This window comes from Balaenoptera physalus (genome assembly GCF_965194825.1).
Source record: "Balaenoptera physalus genome assembly, chromosome: X".
Taxonomy (NCBI): Eukaryota; Metazoa; Chordata; class Mammalia; order Artiodactyla; family Balaenopteridae; genus Balaenoptera; species Balaenoptera physalus.
Genome location: NC_138903.1, coordinates 117,938,848 through 117,966,136, shown reverse-complemented (window position 1 = coordinate 117,966,136; position 27,289 = coordinate 117,938,848). Strand labels below are relative to the sequence as shown.

Genomic DNA, 27,289 nt, shown 5'->3' with positions numbered 1-27,289 from the left:
AAACACGTAAAACAATACTTACAAATCTATGTTAATGGAAACAATAAATAGAAACTTAACTTGTCATAATAACTACAAGAGTGGGGACTGAGCTGTATAGGAGCAAAGCTTTTGTATACTGTTGAGACTAGGTTGTTATTAATTCAAACTAGATTGTTAAAAGTTTAATATGTCAAGTGTAGTCCCCAGGGTAAACACTTAGAAAATAACTTTAAAAAAATACAGGGCTTCCCTGGTGGCTCAGTGGTTAAGAATCCGCCTGCCAATGCAGGGGACACAGGTTCGAGCCCTGGTCCGGGAAGATCCCACATGCCGCAGAGCAACTAAGCCCGTGCATCACAACTACTGGGCCCACGCACGACAACTACTGAAGGCCGCGCGCCTAGAGCCTGTGCTCCTCAACAAGAGAAGCCACCACGATGAGAAGCCCGCGCACTGCAACGAAGAGTAGCCCTCGCTCACTGCAACTAGAGAAAGCCCATGCACAGCAACGAAGACCCAACGCAGCCAAAAATAAATAAATAAAAATAAATAGATTTATAAAAAAAATAAATAAAGCGCAGATTAAGATCACATTTAACCCTAGAGTGGTCAGGCCCATATGTTCAGGGAGTTTTGATTGCTATGCAGCCCTGGGCCAGCCTCTGATAGAGTTACTAAGCTTCTAAGACAACCTCTGCCCTCAGGAGAAAGTACATGAGACAGGTTCTAAGGCAGAGGTTCTCAAAGTGGGGTTGCTGGCACATCAGCATTACGGGGGAACTTGCTGGAAATGCCAGTTTTCTGGCCCTACCCCCGGCTAACTGGAGTATAAACTCTGGGGGTGAGGCCCAGCAATCAGTGTTTTAGCAAAATCTGGGTTTTAAATACTGTTCTAGTAGAAAGGACAGTCAGTATGGAGTGAGTTTGGGGTGGGGGTAGAAGGAGGAAGGGGAGGATGCGATGTCGAAAGAAGGATTTGGACAGGCCCGGAGGCAACACTGGGGGCTAAACGCAAAGAATAATTGAAGACAGACTAACAGCCTGGTTCGGCAGCAACAGTCTGTGAGCTGGGAGAGAGGAGAGAGGGCTGGCGATCATGTGGAGCCACGTGATCTATTGAGCCAAAGCAGGGAGCGGGACTTAAATGATATGGGAGCTGTTGAAAATTGAGTGGAAGAGTGACTTGGTGACCACGGTGCTGGAGGACAATTAATGAATATGTAGCACAGAAACGAGGAGATGGGGGACTTCCCTGGCGGTCCAGTGGTTAATACTCCACACTTCCATTGCAGGGGGCACGGGTTCGATCCCTGGTCGGGGAGCTAAGATTCCACATGCCGCGTGGCACAGCCAAAAAAAAAAAAAACAAGAAATGAGGAGGGGGTATTTGGAGGAGAGTCTGCCTCTCCAGGGACATGCCCCTCTTGTCCAGCTTTTCCTGTGACTCTCCCACAAGTCCCAGACCCCTTCGGGCGTAAGAATGGGGATGATTATCTGGTCACAGTCTGTGTACAGGGACAAGGAGTACTTTTGAAGGACACAGTATCCTGTTCACAGGGAAGCCCTTTCTTACAGAGCTCAGGAGTGGAATCCCTGCCTGAGTGGTTATCCTGAAAGAAGAATAGAGTTTGGAGCCCTCCTAGAACAGAACAGACCATCGCTAAAAAGGAATTCCTAGCCCCTGGGAGACAGCCAAGAGATCACAATTTGAGAGTGATAACATTTCCTGAGATGCCACTGCCAGGAGGTGAAGGTATTGTGATGTGTAGAAAGAGGGACCTTAGTCTCCAGGCCTGGGGCTTGGGAGACTCTATTCCAATACCCCTCTGCCTCAAGGTCCTGGAAAGGAAACCCCCTAAGCTCCAGTTGCCTCTTCTGTAAAACCAGGGGCATGGTCTCCATGGCTTCTCCAAGGGCTCTTTCAGCCCTAATGCACTACAAGACTTGAGGGAGTCGGGGATACAGCTTTAAGTAATTGCAGCTGTAATTGTGCCTAAATGCTTGGGGGTCACGAAGACTTTTGATAACCCCAAAAAGGTACGGGCTAGGTTCTTGGACAATTGCCCACATACTCAAAACTTTGAAGGCCCTTTGAAGTCATCCATGGGCCCCCAGATGAGGAAGCCTTGCTTCCCAGGTTTGTCAAAGACCATTGAAGGAAAGATATTGATATATTGGGTTGGCCAAAAAGTTCGTGCGGGTTTTCCATAGGATGGGAGGAAAAGCCCGAACGAACTTTTTGGCCAATCCAATGTTTTTTTTTTGTGTGCTGATCTATCCCGTGGGTATGCCCAGCTCCCAGAGGGGCCCTTGCCAGCAAAACGGGTGGAAAGGCTTTGGATCCCTTTGGCAGGGGAGGGGGCGAGTCTTTGCACAAGGACCATTAGGAGCCTGGTCCTGGGTAGGCCTATGTCCACTGAGCCTGAAGACTTGAGAATTTTCTCCATTCTTGAGAATTTTCAGGAAGGTTTCACCCACTGTGTCAGGATCTGTGGGAGTGGAGACTGGACCAACCGAGTATAAGCCATAGAGACTGCCCTGTGCTGCTGTATTTTTCTCAGCTCACATTCCCGCTTACCTGTTGTAGCAAGGATTTTAAAAGCAAACGATGTATAGAGTTGAGATGATTATATTTCAATCTTGGCAGGGGGTTACATTTATCCCTTTAGGTTTATTTCTCTCACACACAAAAATCTGCAGACAGCTTACGCCCATACTACCTCTACTCTATGTGAGATCCTGCACCAACTCCAACAGGGGGAATGCCCAAAAAATAAGGTGCTGACACTCCAGTGAATGGGGCACGAGGTGAAGAAGAAAACCCAGAATAACACCCTTTAGGGAAGCTGAGAGCCTCCCCAAGGGAGGCCTGGGGATGGCAGATATATGGGTACCACCTGAAGAGAGAACGCTCTCAGCCATGAGATTTTCTGCTACCAAACTCGAGTTCCTCTGAGGTGTCTGCAGCCCTTGGGTCAGAGTCAGTTCCTTCTTGTCACCCCAAGTCGCACACGGCCATACCAGAGCCTAAGGAGGGACGAGGGAAATGTTTCTTGGTGTTTCCTGGCTCTTCCTCTCTACTTCCCCGCTAAATCCCAACCCTGGAGCAGAGCTCCCTCCGGAAGCTGGCCTGGCCACCTCCCTCCCTCCTTCCCCCGGGTTGTCCAGATCTGAGGGTGACGGCGTGTTCACCACCACTCCTCTCACCTCGCCTCCCGCCCTCTCCCCCTCATACGCTCATGATCTTTGATCCTCGGGAGGGCTTCCCTGACTCCCTGTCACTTTGTCCACAGCTGCGTCCCTTGCCTGGCGCCACGACGGTAGTAAGGAGCAGGGGACACAGAGGGAGGGAAGAAAGGCAAAGACGGTCACGGGAGTGGAAGGGCTTAGAAGCGACTGTGTCTGGCTGCTGAGCCTGGGACAGACTTTGGCAGGGAGTCCCCTCCTTTACGTGACCGACAACCTAACATTTAATGATTTTCAAAGAACAGAGAGAAGGTAGCAAGGAAAGCATTTATATCTCCTGACAAAGATGAGACCATGATTCCTTTTTTCTTCTTCTCTCCCCGGCCCTGCCTGCCCGTTCTCAGTCACCGTGGCCGTTCCTCTGGGAACAGTGGGACAGTTTACACTCACTGTTGGCAATGGCCATGGCCGAGAGAGCCAGGCAGTGAAGGAGGACGAGGCCTGGGGTGGGGGAAGGGCTGGAAGGGACCCCCCCCCCCCAACAGGCTCTTGAGTAGCAGTCACCTCGCTGTTTTCTGGGAGGGAGAAGCTGAAGAGCCAGGCCCTGCACGCGGCTGGACAGATCCGGCCTGGACACGCGGACACGCCCTGGCGTCTCGGCCACAGCGGGCAGCGGCCCCCTGCTCCCCGACCCCTTGACTGTCAACCTCAGGCATCACAAATGCAGACCGATCAGAGTGCAAGAGGACCGCTGGCCTCTGCTCTCCCGGCTCCTTTCTCATCCTCTTCGCTCAGCCCATCTTTTCCCTGATGTTCCTCACTTGCTGAGGGCCAGAGCACAGGGGTGGGGATAGGCGCCCACACCCCTCGCACCTGGCTCAGGTCAGCTTTCGCCTCCTCAGTGCCGTCTCCGCCTGTGGGATCTGAAGTTGGAGTGTTCTGCCTCTCCATTCTGTCCCCTGAGTGAATATCTGGCCTGTGTCTCCAGCCCCCGGGCTTTTGTGTGATGTCTTCCTGTTGTGTCCTCAGAAAAGCATCAGAGTTCTCGTCTTTCAGCCACCCGCTGGGGAGGTGGCAGGTGAGTGTGAAGCAGAATGACATCTCCCCTCCATTCCCTCCTGCCATTTCTTTCCTTAGTGCCCACGCCTCTCCTTTGTCTGAGACGATGAGGGCTGATGTGAGTGGTCAGGATGCATGAGCAAGGAGCCCCTGCGAGGCTGTGGCAGAGGGTTGAAAGGGAAGAAGAGGTACTAACGACTCAGCTAGGACCCCCAACTTCTACATCCTGTTCCACAACAGCTGGGACAAGAATGTCCATTCTTCCTGGAGCCCCTGTGTTCAAAGGGCGGTGGAGTATCTGAACTTGGAACCAGGAATCCTCGATTCTTTTCCCATTTCTGCCCATTCACATCTAAAGGTCTTCCTGCCACTTGCCTTAAAAAAAATTTCTCTCTAAAACAGGACCCATGTTCCCTGCTTCTGACCTCTCCTGGGAAGGTCAGCATAGACGAGGACCTGGAAGATGAGCTCTGAAGCTAAAAGGTGTTGTAACTGGGGATGGCAGCTTTGGGAAAACAGAGTGCCCTTTTGCTGACCCGTTTTCAGGAACTTTGCTGAATCTCATGAAGGGGCAGTAACTGCGGGCTCTATCCACGCAGTACTTCCTTCAACTTTTGAGTCCATCTCTTCTTTCTAAATGCTAAACAGGGAATTCCCTGGCGGTCCAGTTGTTAGGACTCCGTGCTTCCACTGCAGGGGGGCGCAGGTTTGATCCCTGGTCAGGGAATTAAGATCCCGCAAGCCACGTGTCGCGGCTAAAAAAAAAAAAGCTACACAAATAAATGTCCTTTGCATGGCAGCATGATAGCAGCTATCTAGGGTGCTACCAAACATGGATTCACACAGAGAGTGTCCTCTGCAGGAAGCTGAATTTCCCCTTAGTTCCAAGGGCACAATCCCAGAGAGATCTGGAAGGGATGGCAGGGCAGTCCTTCTCCAAGCCTTCTGCAGTATAATGGGCTCCTTTCCTTCCAGATCACTTCCTCCTGTGAGATTAGCTCTTTCATTCTTTTTAGTGGCCACTCTACAGTCACCTCTCATGAGTTTGAGGATACACTTAATAGTGTAAATACTGTCCACAAAAATTCCACCCCTAGCCATCACTTGCCCTCCTTTTTCAAGCATCTCAAGTTGAAGGAATCTAATATATTGTGGTTGTTACTCATTAGCAGTGTATCTAGCTGAATGGGGACATTAGCTTATTGTTTACCACTGACTAGAGAGGAGCATCTCTAGAAAGGAATGTCACACCAGAAGGCTACCCTTCTGACCACCATGAGCCAGCTTTAAAAACAGCTGGAAATGATGGAAAACTCAGTAAGGATGCTTAAAAGCTGAATAAGTAGACAGAGTTGATTTTTTAAAACAACTAGATGAAAGATGAAGGAAGAATGTTCCAAATGTTTATGGACCATCTCCTGTACCCAGTCAGTGTTAGGCATGCTCACCAGTCTCTTTTAATTCTCACAGCAGCCCTGATAGGAAGGAAACACTATCTCCATTTTATAAACATGTAAACAAGCTTAGAAAGGAGACTTCATGGAAAAATTATCTGGGGAATTCCCTGGTGGTCCAGTGGTTAAGACTCCGCGCTCTCACTGCCGGGGCCCGGGTTCCACCCCTGGTTGGGGAGCTAAGATCCCGCGTGCTGCGCGGTGTGGCCAAAAAAAAAAGAAGAAAAAAAAACAAAAATTACCTGAAGACACCTATTCTAAAAAAGTGAACGTTGGTCATCTCTGGGTAACATGGAAACAATGGAATTTTGTCTGATGTTTAAATCTCATATGAAACAACATGCCGTTTTCATTTAAAAAGTAAAATTTTATGAAATAATAAGTATATAAATGGCTTGACCAACATCCTAAACTAGGATCTGACACAGGTATAAACCCATGTCTTCCAACTTCCCTGCCCTTCCCTTGACATCACATTGTCTTCTCAGGAGATACAGTTGTCTCTCCCGCAGGGGATTGGTTCTAGGACCCCCTGCAGCTACCAAAATCTGAGGATGCTTAAGTCCCTTACGTAAAATGGCGCAGTATTTACATATAACCTACACACATCTTCCCATATACTTTAAATCACCTCGAGATTACTTATAATACCTAGTACAATGTAAATGCTATGTAAATAGTTGCCAGCATGCAGCAAGTTCATGTTTTACCTTTCCTAAGTTTCTGGAATTTTTCTGATCCATGGTTGGTTGAATCTGTGCATGTGGAACCTGTGGATAGAGGGCCAACTGCGCTCCCTGAGGCCAATGGAGAAGGAAGAGGAACCACCAACATGACCAAACCAGTTTCTGTCTGACCTGGCTCTCACTGAGCCATCACTCTAAGTCACAGGCCTCACCCTGCTCTGACTGGACACTCCCTCCTCACATCCAATGTTCACCGAGGCTACGAGGCCATGAGGCCACGTGGCTCTCCTTACCACTCTAGTAAATCAGTTTGCAGTATCTCCAGACCTTCCTGCAAACCATCCATGTGTACGGGGCTACGGCTGAAATCGGCCTCCTGTTAGGTCCTGGGCAGGGTGGCATCAACTTGAAAGCCTTGCAGTCCACACAGTGAGAGTCAAAAGAAGGCCATTCACCACCGCCCTCTGCCTTCTACAGATACCTGGATGAGGGCCCCGACCACCTCCCTCATCATTTCATTCTAAATACCTCAGTGCTGAGAGGATCAGCAGGAAGAAAGATATCAAGTGCTTCCAGGGTCCCTAGGTCTGTGCTGGCATTCAGGCCTCTGCTTGCTGCTTGGAATTCCTTGACAGAAAACACTGCAGTAGTGGGTGCTCAGGAGAGAGGCAACTAGAATGGGGGTACTTCTCCCAGGGCAAACACTGAACCCTCTCTTCCTGTTCCAGAATGAAGTTCCCTGAACCCTGGCTTGGTTGTTCATGTAGACAGAATGGTAGCCACAGAAACTGCCTCGAACTTAGTAATTCTCTCTGAGCTCCCTTCAGAGGACCTGAATACTCTTATTTTCCGTCTCTCCTGAGAAAGAATGGGAGTAGGACTCATGGCCATCACGTATTTGCTGAGCACCTGATACCTGAAGAATTTAGATCACGGAGGGTGGGGAAGCTGAGTAACCAGACAGATACAGATAGAAATAGACAGACAGGCAACTTTAGATATATGAGAACTATTTCACTCTTTTATTTATAAAGAAGTCATTATGCATCAGTCTTGTGCCAGACACTGAGGATACAATGCTGAATAAAACAGACTTTAGATTCCTTTCTGTGAAACATGACATATGCCCCTCCCAAATTTTGCTGATGATAGATTCCTATCACTGGGTGCCTCATCATTTTGTATTCTTTTATCACCTCTAGTGTCAAGCTCTAGCTGCTTTCTTCAGACTGAAGATACTGGACACGACTCCCTTCTCCTGTGGAGTTTCTGGTGTCTAAGAAGGCTTGACCGCCTGCTAAAATTTCTCCTGCATATGCTACAAGTATAAGGCTGCTCACCTGTGTGGGTTCTCTGGTGTTTAATAAGGTGGGAGTTCTGAATGAACCTTTTCCCACATTCATAACATTTAAAGGGTTTTTCTCCTGTGTGAATTCTTAGGTGGGTGTGTAGATTTGTGTTATGACTGAAGCTTTTCCCACACCATGAGCATCTATATGGTTTTATTCCTTGGTGTGCCAGTAAGTGCTTATTAAGATCTGAACTCCACCTAAACCTCTTATCACACTGTTGACATTTATAGGGTTTCTCTTCAGTGTGAATTCTCTGGTGCTTAATTAGGTCAGAGCTAACTCTGAAGCTTTTCCCACACTCCTGACATTTAAAAGGTTTCTCTCCTGCATGGCCTTTCCCATGAAGATCCATACGTTTTGGAAGCTCTTGTCTGCAAGTTGTAAGTTTCTTTCTTTTCTTCCCTGGAAAAGCTCGATGCCGTTTCCGTACCCTGTGTGTACCACCATGATTTTCTTTGCCCGTTGTTTTCTGGGCAACTTTCATTCTGGCCTTTCTTAATACTTTGCGTCCTGATGCTTGTATTTCTAATGTAGAAAGAGATACACGTTGCTCATTTCTAGTGTCATTTTTGAGCTTTAACCCTGTTGGAATAAACAGAAGAATCAGACATCTGATCCCAGAACAAGAAAACTGTAGGAATGAAAAGAAAAATCAATGATGACAGCTTTTAAAAAATACAAGAACAAGTGATTTCTGGTCCAATCTGGACAAAACGGCATAGGCCCATTTCTCCCTGATCCTCCTTGCTAGGCACAACAACAAACCCATTCAAGAATGCAAGACACAATGATCAGAGAATTCTAAAAAGTGGTAAAAAGAAGGCAAAATGGTTTGGGACCCCAGAACTACAAGAGTAACACAGCAGGTGTCTTACATCTCCACACCCAAAAAAGAAGGCAAACCAGATCTAGTGTTTTCCAAACCTCAACCTAGCAACAGAAGGCTACCTGGATAGGCTTATTCCTTCCCAAATCTGAATGGGAAACCTTCTGACAACACTAGAACCCCAGTGAGGAGACACCAAATTAAGCATGCAGAACTAGCAAGAGGGACCTAGCCACAAGTGGCCAGGCCCAGGAAGCCTCTTCATCCCTACAGGTCAGAGATTCCCACTGAGAGACACTCTGGCCTAGGTAAATATCTTCCTCACCATCAGGCAGCACCAGCAGGGATGCAAGGGAACCCTAGCAGTACCATATAAACCAAGGAGACCAAAATAACACTATAAAGGCTCTGAAAATTAAACTGTCACTAGACACATACTCCACAAAAGTAGGAAAGAACCTGTGTGCTAAATTAAAACAGAGTGACTGCCCATTAAAATAAAATATTTAAATAGGACCCAGACTCTCCTAACATAATGGACAAAATGATCAGGATGCAATAAAAAAAATAACACATCACACCTAGAACCAAAAAAAAAAAAAATCACAGCTTGAGTGAGAAAAGGCAATCTGACAAAAATGGAATCAGACTAGAAATCAAAACCAGAAAGACAACAGAAAAATCTAAAAATATATGGAAATGAAACAGTATACTGCTAAATAATCCATGATTCAAAGAGAAAGTCTCAAGGGAAATTTAAAAATACATAGTTAAATGAAAATGAAATTAAAATACATCAAAATATGTGGAATGCAGCTAAGGGAATGCTCAGAGGAAAATGTATAGCCCTAAATGCTTACAATAAAAAAGAGGAAAGGTCTCAAATAAATAATCTAAGTTCCTAACTCAAGAAACTAGAAAAAAAGCAAAATAAAATTAAAACAAGTTGAAGAAAGGAATAATAAAGATCACAGAAGAAATCACAATCAAACAAAAAGCTTATTCTTAAAGAAAATAAAATTGATAAACCTATATCAACACTAACAAAAATAATAGGAGAGAAAATACAAACCATCAGTGTCAAGAAGGAAACTGGGTATATCTCTACACATTCTGCAGCAGTTAAAAAGATAATAAGGGAATACTATAAACAACTTATGTTCATGAATTTTAAAAGTTTGGAAAAATGGGCCAATTTCTCAAAATCCACAAACTACCAGAATTCAACCAATATGAAATAGATAATCTGAATAGCACTCTGACCATTAGAGAAATTGAATTCATAATTTAAAAGCTGCTAAAAAAGACATCTCCAGGTTCATACAGTGTTACTGGAGAATTCTACCAAATATTTATAGAATTAACACCACTTTTATATAATCTCTTCCAGAAAAGAGAAGAAGAAGAAATACTACCCAAATCATTTTATAAGGCCAGTAATTACCCTGACAGCAAAATCATACAAAGACAGTACTAAAAAAGAAAACTACAGACTAACATCTCCCATGAACTTAAATACAACAATCCTCAACAAAATACTGGCAAACTGAACGCAACAATAAGTAAGAATTATATACCATGATCAAGTAGGATTTACTGCAGGTATGCAAAGCTGGTTCAACATTTGAAATCAATCAACATAACCGGGGCTTCCCTGGTGGCGCAGTGGTTGAGAATCTGCCTGCTAATGCAGGGGACACGGGTTTGAGCCCTGGTCTGGGAAGATCCCACATGCCACGGAGCAACTAGGCCCGTGAGCCACAACTACTGAGCCTGCGCGTCTGGAGCCTGTGCTCCGCAACAAGAGAGGCCACAATAGTGAGAGGCCCGCACACCGCGATTAAGAGTGGCCCCCGCTTGCCGCAACTGGAGAAAGCCCTCGCACAGAAACGAAGACCCAACACAGCCAAAAATAAATAAATTAATCAATTAAATTTAAAAAAAAAAATCAACATAACCTACCATAACAAGCTTCGAAAGATCATAATCTCATTAACTGACACAGAAAAGTATTTGACAAATCCCACATCCATTCACGATAAAAAACACTCAGAAAATAAGGAATTATATCGACTTGATAAGAGTATCAACAAAAAAACCTGTACTAACATCATAGGTATAGTGAAAGGCTTAAACTTTTTATGATAAAGTTGGGAATAAGGCAAGAAGTCGGCTCTCACCACTCTTATTCAACAAAGTACCAGAAGTTGGCGCTACTGCAACAAGGTAAGACAAAGAAATAAAAGGCATTGCAGATCATGTGACTGTCTATGTGTAAAAATCCCAAGAAATCTACCAAAAAAACTTCTTAGAACTAATAAGTGAGTTCAGTAGGGTCACAGGATAAAAGAACAAAACAAAATTAGTGGCACACCTATACAAAAACAACAAACATGCAGAAACCAAATTTAAAATAATACCATTTACAATTGCTCCAATGAAAATTAGCTTCTACATACACGTAACAAACATGCAGAAGATCCGTACACTGAAAATTACAAAAAGCTGATGAAAGAAGTCAAAGAAGACCCGAATAAATAGACATACTGTGTTCACTGATTAGAAAGATCAACAGAGTAAAGATATCAATCCCCCTCAAATTAATATATAGGTTTAATGTAATTTCTAGCAAAATTCCAACAAAGTTTATTTTAGACATAGATGAGCTTATTCTAAAATTTACATGGAAAGGAACAGGCCCTAGAATAGCTAAAATAAAATTTTATCTTGACAAAAGAATAAAGTGGGAAGAATCACTCTACCTGATAGATATTAAGGCTTCCTAAATTGTATAGCTACAGTAATCAAGACAGTGCAATATTGGCAGAGGGATAGACACATAGCTCGATGGAACAAAATAGATGTACACAAATATGCCCAACTGATCTTTGACAAAAGTGCAAAAGCAATTCAGTGGAGGAAGGCCAGTCTTTTCAACAAACGAGGCTGAAGCAACTGGACCTCCATAGGCGAAAAAATGAACTTCAACCTAAACTTCATACCTTATATAATAATCAACTCAATAAGAATCATGGACTTAAATGTAAAATTATAAAACTTTTAGGAAAAACATAGGAAATTTTCGGGATCTGTAGCTAGTCAGACTGCTAGCCTTGATAACAAGAATACAATCTGTAAAAGGAAAAAATAAAAAATTGGTTATCACAATTCAAAACTTTTACTCTGTGGAAGCCCATGGGAAGAGGATAAAAAGAAAAATACACAGCCTTGGGGAAACTCCTTGCAAACCACATATCCAAGAAAGCACTGGAATCTACAATCTATAAAGAACTCTCAAAACTCAACAGTTAAAAAACAACTGAATTAAAATCTGGGCAAAAGCCATTTCACTGAAGATAACATAGAGATAGCAAATAAGCACATGAAAAGCTACAAAACATCATTAGCTATTAGGGAAATGCAAATCCAAAGCACAATGAGATAACACTACATACTTAGCAGAAAGGCAAAAAAAGTATTTTTTAAAAATGGTGATGCTACTAAACAACAGCAAGAATGTGGAGAAACTGGATCACATCCACTGCTGGCTGAGAATGTAAAATGGTACAGCCACTTTGAAAAACAGTTTGGCATTAAACATGTAATTACCACATGAACCAGCAATTGCACCCTTAAAGGCATTTATCCCAGAGAAACGAAAACTTATCTCTACACAAAATCCTGTACGTGAATGTTCACGGCAGCTTTATTCGCAATAGCCAAAAACTGAAGACAGCAAAAATACCTTTCGATGGGTGAATGGTTAAACAAATTGTGGTATATCAGTATCATGGAATGCTTCTCAGCAGTTCATCTGAACTACCGATACACGCAATAGCTAAGATGAATTTCCAGGGACTTATTCTGAATGAGAAAAGTTAATCCCCCAAAGCTACATACTGCATGACTCTATTCATATAACATTTTTGAAATGGCAAAATTTAAAAACTGTAGAACAGATCAGTGGTTGGCACAGGTTGGTGATGGGGTGGGATGTGGGAGGGAAGTGTGTGTGGTTATAAAAGGGCAACAGGAGGGCTCCTTGTGGTTATGTAACTATCCAGTATCTTGATTGTGGTGGTGAATACACAAACCTCCACATGTGATAAAACTTTATAGAACTAAATACACACACATACAAGGAAAAACGGAAACATGAGTAAGGTCAGTGGACTATATCAGTATTAATATCCTGGTTGTGATATTATATACTTTTGCAAAAGTTATCATTGAGGGAAAATGGGTAAAGTGTACATGGGTTCTCTTTGTATTACATTTTAAATATGCATATGAATCTACAATTAACTCAATAAAAAGTTTAATTAAAAAAATACAGGAATACAGGAACAAAATCTTAAAAATGTTAAGCTCCTATGAAGGTTCCTATCAAGGAATCTTCTCCTCTTCCTATGTATACACTTACCTCAAGGAGACTCTCCAAGACTGTCCTTGAACTCTTGGGGACCTCGGGTCTATGGTTCTTGCCCTTGTGCTAAACAGATCGCTTTAAATTTAGGGTGCAACGATAATGTTCTGAGAATAAAACTTTGAGGTCATGGACTGCCATCTTAATTCCAGACTATTTTCAGGAAAAGTGAATGACTCTTTTCTACTTTTATTTACTCCCAACATTTAAATGGGCAGAATCTTAGATTCCACATCTTCTTTATACTCTACTGTGGTTGTAGGTGGATATGCAATGAGGAAGCAAAGAACTAAACCTACAAGGAGGACAGATGGAAACGACGTGGAGGGGGCGGGGAGTCCAGTGGTATTCCAGCAGACCTGCTTAGAGATGAGGTGGCTTAGACCAGATGGTGAGAGCAGAAGAGGTTGAGACGTGGTTGTACTCAGCACCTTTTGTTAAAAACTTTTTTATCTTATACTGGAGTATAGGATACTCCAACGGCATTGCAGGACCTATTCTGAAGACAGAGCTCAGGGCACTTGCTGACGGATCGGCTGGGGGGTATAACAAAAAGACCAGAATAAAGGATAACGGAGAGGTTTTGGGCCTGAGCAACTGGGTAAGTCGTGGTGCCCGCTACTGACATGGAAAAGATATGGGAAGAGTGGGTTTGCAGGGCGGGGCAGGAGTATGAGAGATCAAGAACTCTACCTAGAATAAAGAAGTGAGACGTGTATTCGTAAAAAGCTCTCCGGGTGGTCTGGATATGCCTTTCCTTTTCCCCACACCATCAAGCTGAGAACCAACCCGCCACTGGAACACTGGGACTCTCTCACAGGAGTTCATTTTCCATGAACTGAGGACGGGACAGATTACACAAGTTCTACACAAAGGAAAGGAAGAATCTTTACCTAGAGAGGTGACAGTCGCATAGTTTTCCTGCATTACATTATTGTAGAGGATCTTCTGAGAAGGGTCCAGTAATTGCCATTCTTCATCGGTAAAAAACAAGGCCACATCTTCAAAGGTCAACGGACTCTAAAGAAGAGAATAAGTTGTAGTTCAGTACTTGCCACGACAGAAGCCGTCCTATCACTCATCTCCGAATGACACGGGAGGCCAGTCACTGAAGACGGTAAGAGTATAAGATTTAAGGGAAAAGAAGTGAGATGAAGGAAGAAAAGGAAGGCACCAAAGAGATCAGTACACAGCTTGGGAGGTGCCCAATTCCCACAGGGCCAAGCCTAGTTGCCTAGAGAACACCTGGGGCTAACGCACCTCAGAGCACCTGCCGGGTACGGTGGGTCATGGGTAGCAGAGAAAAGCAGACAAAGCCACGTTCAGGCTGCCTGGAAAAGCTGGAAAGTACAGCTCACCTGGGACTCAGGCAGGATGAGCTCAAATGCCGTCTTCCAGTTTGGGGTGCTTGTCTGCTCAAAAAAGTCTAGAATCTGTTGAGCAGGCACAGCTGTGGGGGGAAAAGAACCAGAAAAAAATTTCTCTCTTTTCTATTTATGAATACCCTGAGCCAATTTCTACAATATAGGACTCCTTTGGTAAAGATGGCTCACCTTCGTGTGCGTGTGTGTGTGAGTGTGTGTGTGTGTGTGTGTGTGTGTGTGTGTGTGTGGTGTGCTGTGCCAGAAGTGGCCTTCTCCTTGCAAACAAGAACCAAATATCCACCACTCCACAGAGCTGGTTCCCAGTTGACTCTTTCCACAGATTTCATGAAATAAAAGGAAATCCATTATGTTTTTCCTCTCATAAACTAAATTCTTCGCTGAGCTGGGCAAGAATTAGAGGTGTTTGAAAATGAAAGCCTCAGGTCCTCCAGTGTATGGTAGGAAATGTGGGAGATTTCTTTCATTACTTTTTTCCTGGTGTACAATTCTCTTCCCATTCTGCCAATGACAGCCCATTTCTGATCCCAATTTCTCCTCTAACTTGTAAAGGTGAGATGACCCTGCCTGTCCCTGCTCTATCTTCCTCTCTCCTCTCAAATTTCTAAGCGGCAAGGTCCACATTGTGAATACCAGGGTTCTGTGATTTGGATGTTTCTGTACCACAGAATGACCCTCACCTTCACCCACCACTGGCCTACTATACTCCCGCCAGAGAGACATCCTAACTGCCAGCAGGGCTGGGCAGCTGGAAAATTCCTGTGACATTCTAGCTGAACCAATTACTACCACAGCTCCCAGGAGAAGAGAATTATTATGAAGCTCCTCACCTCTTCCACATAAAAGCTGGGTTTCTTTCTGAGTATTCCAGCCCAGCTGTTCTTGCAGTACCCAGTATGTATTCCAACATTCTTTCTGGAACACATCCATTGGTTGGGGCTCTGCTGGCTTCCACTGAAAGCCTGGGGCCACTGCTGTTCCTCCCAAGAGCAATGTCTCCTTTCCCAGCTCATGGGCTGTGACCTAGAAATAATCCCCATCCTCATTAGCAAAGAACTTTTGGTTTTGGGGTGGTGGTGGAGGAACAAACAAGACTAGAGCCCAGGTTTGGGGAGCGTGTAACGTTAAAGGAAGTCATTTTTAAAAACGAAGAGATACTGCACCATGGTTTTCTCACAAGGAACTATACACGTGATCTAGGAAAATCAGGCTAAAATGAGAGAAGTTGCGACCGCTGCCGGCCTCCAGCCCTCCACAGATGGCCACAGCTCAGGCCACGAGCAGGGTGGGGTAGGCTGCCTGTCCTCTCGCTGCCTCCACTCTCTTGCTTTCTAGACTTGGATCCTTGACCTAGTGGATTTGTATCTTCTAGTTTTCTCTAAAAAAATGAGGACGCGAATAAAAAAGGTTTTCCTGTCAGTCAGATTTTCCAATCCTCCCATGCCCAGGGAACGATTTCATGGAGAAAGGGGATGCAGTGGAGGGAAAAACTGGGGGAAGAGTTGGACCCTAACTTTCCTCCATATGCTTCAGCTGTAATTAGATGCCTGTGTTCCTGAAGGTGGACTCTCGAGGAAAGGAAGTGTGCTGCCATCTCCCAAGGACAGACCTTGGTTCCCCACTCACCAGCAAGGCCAAGGCCGAGCACTGAGGGAGGCCACAGGGCTCTTTCCTCCTGGCCCTGAGATGTGTGTCCCCACCACAGAGGGCACCACCCCTCAGCACTTTCTCTCCACTTTTCTGTTGGCACTTTTCTTCTTTCCGTATCCCTGTTTCCGTTTTTTCTTTCTATCTCTTCTCTTCCTCTGCAGTCTCCCCAGAGATGTTTGATTTATACTTCGGTTGCTACCCTCGCTTGCCTTTGATCTCTAAATGCTGTCCACGCTTTCAGGTTTTCTTCTCCTTCCCCAAGTCTTTCTTGCCTTTAATTTCTCTGTTGCTAAGTCCTATCTCCTCGGCCATGCTAGACCAGGCCCACCACCCTCAATTCACCCTGGCCCTGAAGAGGGCAAAATGCATTTCTTTTCTCGAAGGCCAGGTAAGACTCCCAGGAACTCCGAAACCTGGAGGCTGACTGTCGCTGCAAGTCTGTGATTTCAGATCGCACTTAGCTGTTCTAAAGCAACAACAGAAGAGTGACCTAATCCATCCCATTCTCCAATTAGCAGCCCCCGCCCCGGACCTTTACCCTATTTCAGTGTACACGTAAGGAATCTTTCCGCTCACCTCATTACTTATTCCACCAGGTTCTTTTTGAAAACGGTCTACCAGGGCCACAGCCTCTCTGATGCTCTGTGGATGATACTTCTGCACCCAGTTCTGGATATCCCTGGGCAGAATGGTCAGGAACTGCTCTAGCACCAGCAATTCCAAGATCTGCTCTTTTGAGTGGATCTCTGGCCTCAGCCACTGATGGCATAATTCCTGCAGTTGGCTGACAGCCTCAAGTGGTCCAGGTGCTTCAAGATAATAGAAGCTCCGGAAGTGCTGGCGAGCGCTCTCAGGACCAAGACTGTCCATCTGTGGGCTGGATTTCTTACTCTGACTGGAGCTCTCTTTCACAGACCCCTTAGTCTCCCACAAAGCCTCCACGTGTGGGTACAAGCATGCATTCACGTTCAGATCACTCATCATCATTTGCTCTAGGAATAGTTTTACTCCTATGTGTGATATCCTCCTGGGCCACCTTTGACAACTGAGGCCTTGTCAGGCTTGGTACAAAACCAATGAGTGGATCTTCTCCCCAAGGTCACTGAGGGAGGGTAGAAAAAAAAAGTACACGTCAAGAAGAAAGCCACATGACACATATTTACTTGCTATTTATAGTTATCAGAGAAGAACGAACAGAAAAGTTCCTGTCCTGCCTCGCCTTTAAAATCAACTGCCACTCAGGATGACTCAAGACTACTTCAGGACATGTTTTTCCCCTTTCCTTTGTTACCCAACTTTGAAACAAAGCACGGCTCAGGGAAGACAAATGTCAGGTGATCACTTTTTCTTTTTTCTTTAAGGTTGATGGGTGAAAAAACTGGCACCCATTCACTAAAACGAGCTTTGATATCATCCAATACTTAATCTGTGTGCCCCCTGTCCCACCTTTACAAATGGGGCATATTTGACTTTCTCTAAATTGTAATAGATCACCCCAGTTTTTTGTCTTTAGTCAGGGGGAAAACAACTTCTCTGCCCCTTCGTCCTCTTATGGAGACTGATGTCTTTGCTTCATGGAACATTTGATATTCTCTTTTCCATCATATTAATATTGGAAAGGAAACTGAGGTGGCCAGATCAGAAAAGAAGTAAAGTAATTAGAGAAAAAGTAACCTTATTCCTCTCAGCAAGTATCTCCCCACTAAGCAATCAGATGGCGTCAACACTGGTTTTTTTGGGAAGACTTATAAAGGGCACTGAGCGGCTTTGTACCTGTGTCTGAAAATTTTTGCTTACTTTACTGGAAAAACTGACAGTTGGCTTTGTCTACAAGATACCCAAACGTCAAACTGTAAAAAAGGAAAGGAGAAACGGTGACGATTAAGGTTCTTCAGAGACAGAAAGGGTCCTTGTAAACGTAAGCCTTCTCTTGACTTTACACTTCCTCAGGGTCATAGAGATCTTTAAGCAAGGCTGAGGATGGCCTTGAGAGTCTGCTTTTCTCGGAGGTGATGCAGAGGAAACAACAACAAAGTTCTTTCAAGGATGCCACCGGTATTCAAAGAAATAATCTGGCTGGTTCCTTGCTGCCTGTCCAGGCTCAGGAGGTACAGGGACACTTCCTGTTTTTCTTTGTCAGCCAAAACTAATGTCTCAGAAGCTGAAATGACCCTTTCTCCAGTGATATGCTCATACGCCAGCGGAAACGGGCAAGTTTCGCTGGGCTCATTCGTAGACCTTATGCCCCATCCCCCGTCTACACCTACAAGTGGGTCCAGAAGGCTGGACCGACCGCGAGGACGCCCGCGTGCTCTCAGCACACGGGCAGCCTCCGAGCGTGCTTCGGCAGCAGCCCTGGGTTATATCTGCACACAGGGTACAAAGAGGTTGCTTCCGGAGGTTAGAAGTGGCTGTAGGAGACTGAGTGCCGGCCTCGCTGAGAACAGGTCCCGCCGGCTCTCAGGCCGACCCGCCGCCCGGCAGCGACGCCACCGCGAAAAGGAAAATGCTGCGCGCCCGCACCCCCGCTCGCCGCCACGCAGCTGGCGCGTGCGGCCGGCATTTCTCGGGGGCCCTCCTGACCAAACCCAGAAGGAAAAGCAGCCTGTCGGTTACCTCCACCCAGCTCCGGCTTCCGTGGACGCCACTTCCCTCTTTCTCGGCTCGGCTGTGACGTCGTCACGCCTCCCGCCCCCACGGGGAGGAAGGAGGGTCCGGTTCCCGCGCTCCCGGGGGCGATGTCGGGAAAGCGCGAGGCCCCGCGAGCGGCGGGAGCACGGGGCGTTGGCAGCTCGGTTCCAGCCCGAGCGCTCTAACGCCCCGAGACCCTTCCCCAACTCGCCATTTTGGGGTCTCGGGCGGTGGACTGGCCCCAACCGGAAAAGGAAGAACGCGTTTCCGGTGGCTCCGTGACAGCCACGCCCAGCATCGCCGTCCCTCCGCCTGGGGAGCCGCAGCGCAGCCACGCCGGAACGGTCTCGCGGGTCCTTCCCTTCCCGGGTTTAGCCCCGGATGCAAAAAAAAAGAGTTCTGGTCACCGAGTCTCGGGCCCGCGGGAGGCCTAGCGGCGCCCCGAAGGCGTCTCGTCGCCTGGGAACGATGCAGCCTGCTGACGCCCGACGCCGTGATCTCGGACCCCCGACTTGCGGAGTGGCGTCCAGATTACTCCTGCGTCGCGTTCTGGCAGTCGGTGGCCCTTTCTACCGGGAAGTTCGCCTGGTTAGGGCCACCAACCCCGAAAGTCATCCCTAGGCTCGTCCCGGGACTCCTTAAGTTAAGAGGCCTTTGGTCCTCCTGGTCAGACCCCTCGCTAGGTCAGGAATAACAGTCCCTTATATTTTTAAAACCCTTGTCTGGTTCGCTGGCACGTCCTTCCCAGCTATTATTGTTTTATTCTTGTCAGGTAGGTTTTAACCTTATGGTGTGGGTTCCATTTATATTTCTCCTTGAGATATAAAAAAATTGAGATGTAGGACGCGATGTCCGCAGGGTCACTTGGATTACCGGTGGCAGATTGTAGACCAATTTCAGTCTCCTGTTGTCATACCCCGTGTTTCTGCTACTACGTTATGCTTCCCTGAAGGAGAGGAACCTTGTTTCGTCTTATATCTTCTGTAATGCTTAGCATAGCCCTCTGGAGAAGGCCTCTTTCTAAGAACCCGAATATCTCGGGTTGTCAGTGTCTCCAACTTTTCAGTGTTTACCTAGTGTTGAGCCATTTGGACAGAAGTTATCCATATGAATCAAAGAGGAGAAACTGTATGTAGCTCAGTTGTACAGTGGGGATGAAATTGACCTCTTTTGGAAATCAGTGTGAGAAACCACTCAGGCTAGGGAACCAGAGCTCTGCATGCCTGGGAGGAAAATAAACAAGGATCACCTGTCAGCCTTTTTATATGCAAATGCGGATTACTCTCAGAAGATAAGGTCAATCCATATTTGCAAAGTAAAGCTGCCCAGAAGTGTGCGAGAGGACACAGTGCGCTATCTGTGATTGTAAACCTAGTAAAGATGTTTGCTTCACCAGAGAATCATTTTCAGAATGATTCCTTCAAAGCTCTGTTCCTGATGTCAGGCATTGTCAACCGAATGTTTTATGACAATGAGGGGGAAGTTAGAGCACTGTTGCTTCTGGACAAGTCCCAGGCTTACCTTTCAGCTGAGTCACTAACCAATGAGGACGGTCGGATAACGGCATTTTCTTTTTCTTTTCTTTTTCCTTTTTATTTGAAATAGTAAGGTTTTTAAACCGTGTGGAGTTTAATATTAATCTGCCAAAGTTATCCCTTGTAATTGTCTTCAATAGAAATTATCTGTAGATTATATAGTTAGCCGTTTAGAACGAATATGGACATAAATATAATGATCTCTTCAATTTTCCTTATAACCTATTATGGCTTATATGCTTCAAAGAAAAGAGAAAATTCTTGAAAAGGACTAGAGACTCCAGGAAGACAAGTTGTGATTCACTTAAAACAAATTTCATTACATATTGTTAATATGGTTAGTGGTAAAAGCATACATTGAGTCATGTTTTCTTTTATAAAACTCTACAAAATTAAAGTAAAGGTTTATAATTTAAACCCATAACACCCAGATCCCATCCATAGTTATGTCTTGGCTAATATGTTTGAAGCACTAAGTAAAAAAGAGAAACTATGTAAAATCTAAAGGGCATTTTCTTTCCCCTAAACACTTCAACCTCGATTCACCCAAGGAATCAAGATGTGATCCTGGGCAGCAAACAACTTTATAGGTGGAAGCAACTTGAAGAAGATCTTGCAATTTTTGAATAAGGTCATATGAGCAGGACAAAGAAGGAAAAGGAATTTCTAAAATTAAAGCCTACAACACAAAAATGTTGTAATTTCTAACTGGGCCAAGAGTTGGGATAGAGGAATTTGTTTAGCAACTGCATAGGAAATCTTTACAGAAAGGAATCTGAAGATGTTCTGGAAGGCTTAGCAGAGGGCAATTGTAGATAAATTCTTGAGAAATAGAGAGAATTAGAAACCAACTTGGAAGAGAAAGGATGTGGTTAAATGAGAATGAGAAAGAAAAGGATTGCCTCCAAAAACCAAAGTTGTGATTACAAAGGGAGTTGTTTGGAAAAGAGGAAAGACAGGTGGAGAATAACAGCAGGCTGCTGAATTGAAATTATCTGCTGTAAGACAGAGTTTGGACTCCCTCCATGATTCTGTTGATACTACAAAGGAATTTTAAAAGTTTTATTTCGTGCTGAAGGAGATGCAACAGGTAGTAATCAAAGAACAGTTCCAATGCAGATTCCGTTGTAAAAGTGGTAGCTTTTGAAACTGAGGCCTCATAATATTAAGGAGTTGTTAAACATGACTTTGACTTCTGGTTCTAGTAATTAGATTTTTCAAACAGCTTTATTGTGATATAACTCACAAATCATACAATTCACCCATTTGTAGAATGCCAAAAGTCAGTAGTTTTTAGTATATATGTAGAGTTGTACTACTATTATGGCAATCCATTATAGAATTCTTACATCACCCCCAAAACAAACACCAAACCCTTTAGCTGTAACTCCTCATTTCCTATAATTCCCCCACCAACCCTAAGCAACCACTGATCTACTTTCTTCTCTACACATTTGCCTATTCAGGACATATCATATAAATGGAATCATACAATATGTGATCTTTTGTGTCTGGTTTCTTTTATTAAGCCTGATGTTTTCAAGCTTCATCTATGTTGTAGCACGTATCAGTACTTCATTTCTATTTTACTGCTGAATAATTTTCCATTTTATGGATAGACCACATTTTGTTTTGTATGGATATACATATTGAAGTGTTTAGGGGAAAAATATGGCTTTTATTATTTTTATTTTTGGCTGCATTGGGTCTTCGTTGCTGCGCGCAGGCTTTTCTCTAGTTGCAGCGAGCGGGGGCTACTCTTTGTTGCGGTGTGCGGGCTTGTCATTGCGGTGGCTTCTCTTGTTGCAGAGCATGGGCTCTAGGCGCACGGGCTTCAGTAGTTGTGGCACATGGGCTCAGTAGCTATGGCTCGCAGGCTCTAGAGCGCAGGCTCAGTAGTTGTGGCGCACGGGCTTAGTTGGTCCGCGGCATGTGGGATCTTCCCGGACCAGGGCTCGAACCCATGTTTCTTGCATTGGCAGATGGATTCTTAACCACTGCCCCAAACCAGGGAAGCCCAAAAACCAGGGAAGCCCAAAATATGCCTTTTAGATTTTACATAGTTTCTATTTTTAGTGTTTCAAAATGTATGGATTACATTTTTACCGTTGTATGGATAAACATGTATTACCGTCGTATGGATAAACAAGATGGATCAGTTAATGGATATTAGGGTTGTTTGGCTATTATGAATAATGCTGCTATGAATATTCATGTACACATCTTTGTGTGGACATATGTTTTCATTTCTTTTGCATATATACCTAGAGGTGTAATTGCTGGATCATATGGTAACTCTATGTTTAAGTGTTTGAGGAACTGCCAGACTATTTTCCAAATAAGCTACACCACTTTATAGTCCCACCAGAAGTGTATAAGGGTTCTAATTTCTCCACATTCTTGTTAACACTTGTTATGATCTGTCTCTTTTGTTAGCTCCATCATAGTACACGTGACATGATATCTCATTGTGGTTTTGATTTGCCTTTCCTTGATAGTTAATGATATTGAGCATATTTTCATGTGCTTATTGGCCATTTGTATAAGGATATTAATATCAACTGCAAGATTTATCAAACATTTTGAGGGTGTGATATCAACAAGCATTGTCTAATATTTTAAGATTTTCCTGGGTCATTCCTACTGCCTCTTTTCTGTGTACCTATTGCAGGCAAGAGGCACTCTTAAACCTTTCCTCCTGTAGAAGAAACACACATAATCCCTTCTTCGTAAGAAATTATATGACCATAATGAAATGAGTTTTCTTTTCAAGAATGGAAGTCAATTTTTATTCAGAAGTGCTTGTAAGATAGATTGAAGGGTAAAAGAAAATGCTTCAAAACAAACCCATTTTTCCTTTCACTGATCTTCATATTCCTGAGCTCTTGGGGAGAAAGAAAAGTTAGAAATTCTCTTAGTGCTAGTTGGTTTTCTTATGACACATATGAAGACTCAACTGTTTCAGCCACTTGTAAAACATTTAGATAAATTGCAGCTATTAAGTAGTGGTGGTGATTTTGCACATTCCAAAATTATATAAGCGGATGGAGTGATTCAACAGTAAGCTTCTAAATTCTTCTTAAAAAGGTGCTGAGTATAAAACCTCAAATTTCTGATTATGATGTTTAGACCCATAAGTTCCTTTATGACTTCAGTAAAAAAAACTTTAGATAAAGTGATTTCTAAGGGATTTTCCCAGAAAAAAAAAAGTGAAAACAATACAGTGATTCTGTTGTTGTTGCTATAAAACTTCTTCCATACTCCCTGTCCCCCCCTGGTACCACAGGCTTTGTTTTCACTGTTAGGCTGGGCATCTCATTTTACCTTTGAACGTGGCTCTGCCGAGCCTTTCACTTTACTTTAGCGTGGTACTGATGCTTCACCCACGAGACTTCTGCCAGTCTCACGTGCTACCTTTGCTACAGGGAGTTGTGGTTCTTGCTCAAGGTAAGTCCACAGTTCCCAGGTCTCCTTTTGTACCACTTGGATTTGGGGGCCAGGGATTCTTATGACCCCACTTTTAGTCTCCCTTTGATATAAAAGACAGTGAAATCTGTTCTGGCTTCTTTTATGAGAGGACTTGAGAGTAAAAGTATAAACGTAAAAGTAGGCATGTGATGTACAAATATGAATGTAAAAAGTATGAACTTAGCCATCCTTTGTAGTGACCTCATAGGAGCCTCCAGTAAGGCACTCATACTGCTGTTTGAAATATGACTACAAGTGGCTAGAAGGTCATTAGTCCTGCTGATCAACAGCAGATTACTCTTTGAAATTCCTTCCAACATTGTCTTACATTGACCCCAGTGCCAGGGACTTAGAAGAAAGGAAATCTGCCAGTTTTATCTGCCCACAGTTGACACAATACATGTGTGCACCAGGCACTGTGCTAAGTGTTTTACATGTAATATTTTGTATAACATCATCTCATTAAAACAAAGCAGAGGACAGCAGTGCCTGTAAAGTTTGCCGGAAGGGGAACTAAATTAGGGACTGCGGGAAGACCCCTGTTGGAACACCTTTTTTTAGTGCCTAAGGGCAATTATCTGGGCCTTCTCGTTGCTCCAGCCCCAGGCACAATGCTCTAAGTAGGAGCAACATCAGTTTGGTGACATCATAAGAGCCGCATGGGGGCTGTTACAGTGGCCACGGTGGTGAGGAGAGGCCACATCCTTACGAGCTTTACCGTCCACATAAATTGCCATCTTAACCAGAGAGAATGCTTAGTAATAATGTCAACTTTACTCCCCCCAACACATTTCATGTCCTCAACACATATACCAGCCCTGCCCTGCTGTATTTGACTTTGGCCCTGGTCCCACCATTGGTGATCATATATCAACCTCTCTCTGATACCCCTCTCCCTTGCCCTTCCTAATCTTCCTAATCCCTGCCTCCCTGTCCCCCACACTGATTTCCTTCTGTGAACAATATGGAGCAAAGAAAGGGAGAAAATAAGAGAACATTCGTTTTTTTAATTGGCTAAGAAAACCAAGGAAAAACTCGTACTAAACTGGGGCAGGGCTAAGACAAGGCTGTTAAGGAAAGGGAAGCAAGGGTGTTTCCATCACTTGAATTGCTATTTTGGACAGCCTGTTGCCAGTAGAATTTTCTCACCTGCTCTTTCTCCCAAATAATAGTTGTTAGGTGTCTTCCTCCAGAGCCATATCCTGAGATACCTTCCTGGCATCACAGTTCCCTACTCCTGGAATACTGCCTGGTGTGTGCCTCGTCGTGGTTGTCATCAGAATGTATATGGATCTTGTTTTATGTTCTTTTCTTCTTTTTTGGGGTCCCTGGGTGGGCATGAACCATAATGTTGTTTTTTAAGGCTTTCCCAAATTTCTTCCCATGAGGATTTTCCTACGTATAGAAGAGTTGGAAAAATTGGACCGTGAACACCTCTATACCCTCCAGCAAAATCCAATGATTAGCTTTTTGTCATACTTTATGGGCATCACTGTACATTTCTGCATAATAGTTTATCACATCCATGCATATTATTTATTTAGACAGCCTCTTATTTTGGACATATTCCTTGGTTCCAAATTTCCACAATTATAAGTACTGCTTGCTGAAAATCTCTGAGCACACAGATCCTCCTTCCTGAATTTTTAAGGCCCTTGACAGCTGATAAACTGAAACACTGAGTGAGTGCCCCTGAAATACTTGTCTTTGGGAAGGAGCCTAAATATACTAATGGAGAATAGAAAGTACGAGAGATTCAGAAGCACAAGTTCCTTGAAATTGCAAGGAGTCAAAAACTTCAAGCAGGCGCAGTACCCTGAGACACCGTGAGTGTGTGTGGGGTGAGGGCGTCACTGGAGTCTCCTTGTCCTGCCCTAGGACGTCCACTATGGTGCAACCTCCCTTCCGGAAGCTCTGGTGGCTGGGGCTTGAGTCTGAGGCTACTGTGCTGCTTGGCTGATGCTGAACTGATCCTAGTCAAGGGGACATCACATCAAGGGATACCTCCTGTGGCGCTTTCTTGGCCCAACTCAGAGCTGATGTCAGGAGGTGGGTGTCTAAGGGACAGGATGCTGGTCAGAAACAGCCCAGTCTTCATCCCTGGAAAAGAAGTCCTCGCCCACTGAGTCCACATTCCCATTAATCTCCTGTACCGTGTCCCTGGAGAGGACCCTCTTGCTGGGACCCTGACACCCCACGGCTCCTGGGAGAAGTACACAGTCACCGGAAAGAGCACAAGGTCCCCTTCAGCCCCAGATCCATCAAGAACAGTTCTAGAAAAGAGGCAGGGGGTAAAGGGGAAAAATGGTCGGGCCGAGAACAGGTTTCATGGGGGAGAAGGGGAGCAGGCCTGCATTTGAGATGGGGGGAGACAAACAAGGAGGGTGGGGTGACACGTGTGGGTGACAGAAAAAGGACCCTCTGCAAGTGGCAGGAAGGGCCCCCCAAGAGGAGCACTCAGGAGGGGGAAGGGCACTGCGGGGAGACAGTAGCATCTGTCACACCACCCGGGGCCATCATCACTTTGTCTTCCATGGTTCCCTCAGGAGGAAGGAGAGAAAGTCTGGGGGCAGAAAATGCTGAAGGCGACAGAAGTCACAATGACAACAGCATCCCCCAAACCCAGTCCCTGCTCCTTAAGACTAAACACTCTAAAAAGAGAAGGCATCTAGGGCTTAACAATATCCAAAATGCTGAGGTCACAGTAAAGGAATAGCGGCCATCTTTCCCTGCTGGCTGTAGGGCTCCTGTCATCCAGGGGCCCTCCCTCTACATTGAACAGGACTCCCCTCCCCACCCGGTCTGAGGCTCCCCTCCCTCACACAGAGAAATCTTGTAACTGGGGGCACTGGCAAGGGACGGGTCACCAACAGGAGCACCCAACCTGGGAAATTCTTTTCTTCACAGCTGAGACTCCATTCCTCCCTACAAAGACACCCAAAGGGGGATTGGATCACAATAAAGTGCCTGCCAAGCAAGCACACTGCTTCTCTGCTGGCCCTGAAACTGCCCTCCCCGCCCCCAAGAGACACTCTACTGCTGGGAGGCACCGGCCACAAAGAGCCCAGGCCCAGGAAACATTCCCCGTTGCCCACTGGCAGGGGCTCCTGCCTCCAGAAGCCCCCCACACAGCAAGCATCCCTTTCTCGGAGGCAGCAGGTGGAATCCCTTCCCCCGCCTAGAATCCCAAGGTGGCCCGGCCTGGGGAAGCGCCTTCCATTTCCCCAGGCAGCATCCGCAGCAGCCTGCGGTAAACCAAGCAAACCAGAACAGCACCACAGACGCCTGGAAAATCACGCTGTCCTCCCAAGCACAGCCCACGGCAGGAGGCCAGGGCCTGGTCGCCAAACCTCAACAGGGGGACTGCAAGCTAGAGCAGCGGTCCCCAACCTTCTTGGCACCAGGGTCCGGTTTCCATGGAAGACAATTTTCCCACGGACGGGGGTGGAGGGGGTGGTCCAGGCGGTAACGTGAGCGATGGGTAGCAGCAGACAAAGCTTCGCTCACTCTCCCGCCCCTCACCTCCTGCTGTGCGGCCCGGTTCCCAACAGGCCTCCGACCAGCATCGGTCCTCGGCCCGGGGTTTGGGGACCCCTGTGCTACAGTACCCAGCTGCAACAGAAGCCAGTGTCTCCTAACACGACACCAAAAT

At 45.3% G+C, this 27,289-nt stretch overlaps 1 protein-coding gene across 6 annotated transcripts; it reads right to left on the bottom strand.

Moving 5' to 3' along the window:
- Positions 1-7,366: 7,366 nt before the first annotated feature.
- ZNF75D (zinc finger protein 75D) lies at positions 7,367-18,906 on the bottom strand. 6 transcript variants are annotated; one of them, XM_082445368.1, is made up of 6 exons: positions 18,620-18,906; positions 16,580-17,105; positions 15,184-15,376; positions 14,330-14,421; positions 13,865-13,991; positions 7,367-8,301 (listed from the first exon to the last, which is right to left on the bottom strand). In XM_082445368.1, the coding sequence occupies exons 2-6, from the start codon at positions 16,988-16,990 to the stop codon at positions 7,592-7,594; spliced, it is 1,533 nt and encodes a 510-aa protein (XP_082301494.1). In that variant the 5' UTR covers positions 16,991-17,105; positions 18,620-18,906; the 3' UTR covers positions 7,367-7,591. The 6 variants fall into 6 exon arrangements, with proteins under 6 accessions (XP_082301494.1, XP_082301497.1, XP_082301495.1 ...); XM_082445371.1 differs by lacking the exon at positions 16,580-17,105 and having other exon boundaries at positions 18,620-18,901; XM_082445369.1 differs by lacking the exons at positions 14,330-14,421; positions 15,184-15,376 and having other exon boundaries at positions 18,620-18,904.
- Between the last annotated feature and the right edge of the window lie 8,383 nt (positions 18,907-27,289).

What these genes read in the sequence shown, in the direction of transcription:
- ZNF75D (XM_082445368.1), bottom strand. Translation starts at nt 16,990, where the DNA reads ATGATGATGAGTGATCTGAACGTGAATGCATGCTTGTACCCACACGTG. An exon ending in CCAGCTTTTATGTGGAAGAG is followed by an intron (nt 14,422 to 15,183) that starts GTGAGGAGCTTC and finishes TTCCCCCCACAG; the next exon opens with CTGTGCCTGCTCAACAGATT. An exon ending in TCATCCTGCCTGAGTCCCAG is followed by an intron (nt 13,992 to 14,329) that starts GTGAGCTGTACT and finishes TCTCTTCTTTAG; the next exon opens with AGTCCGTTGACCTTTGAAGA.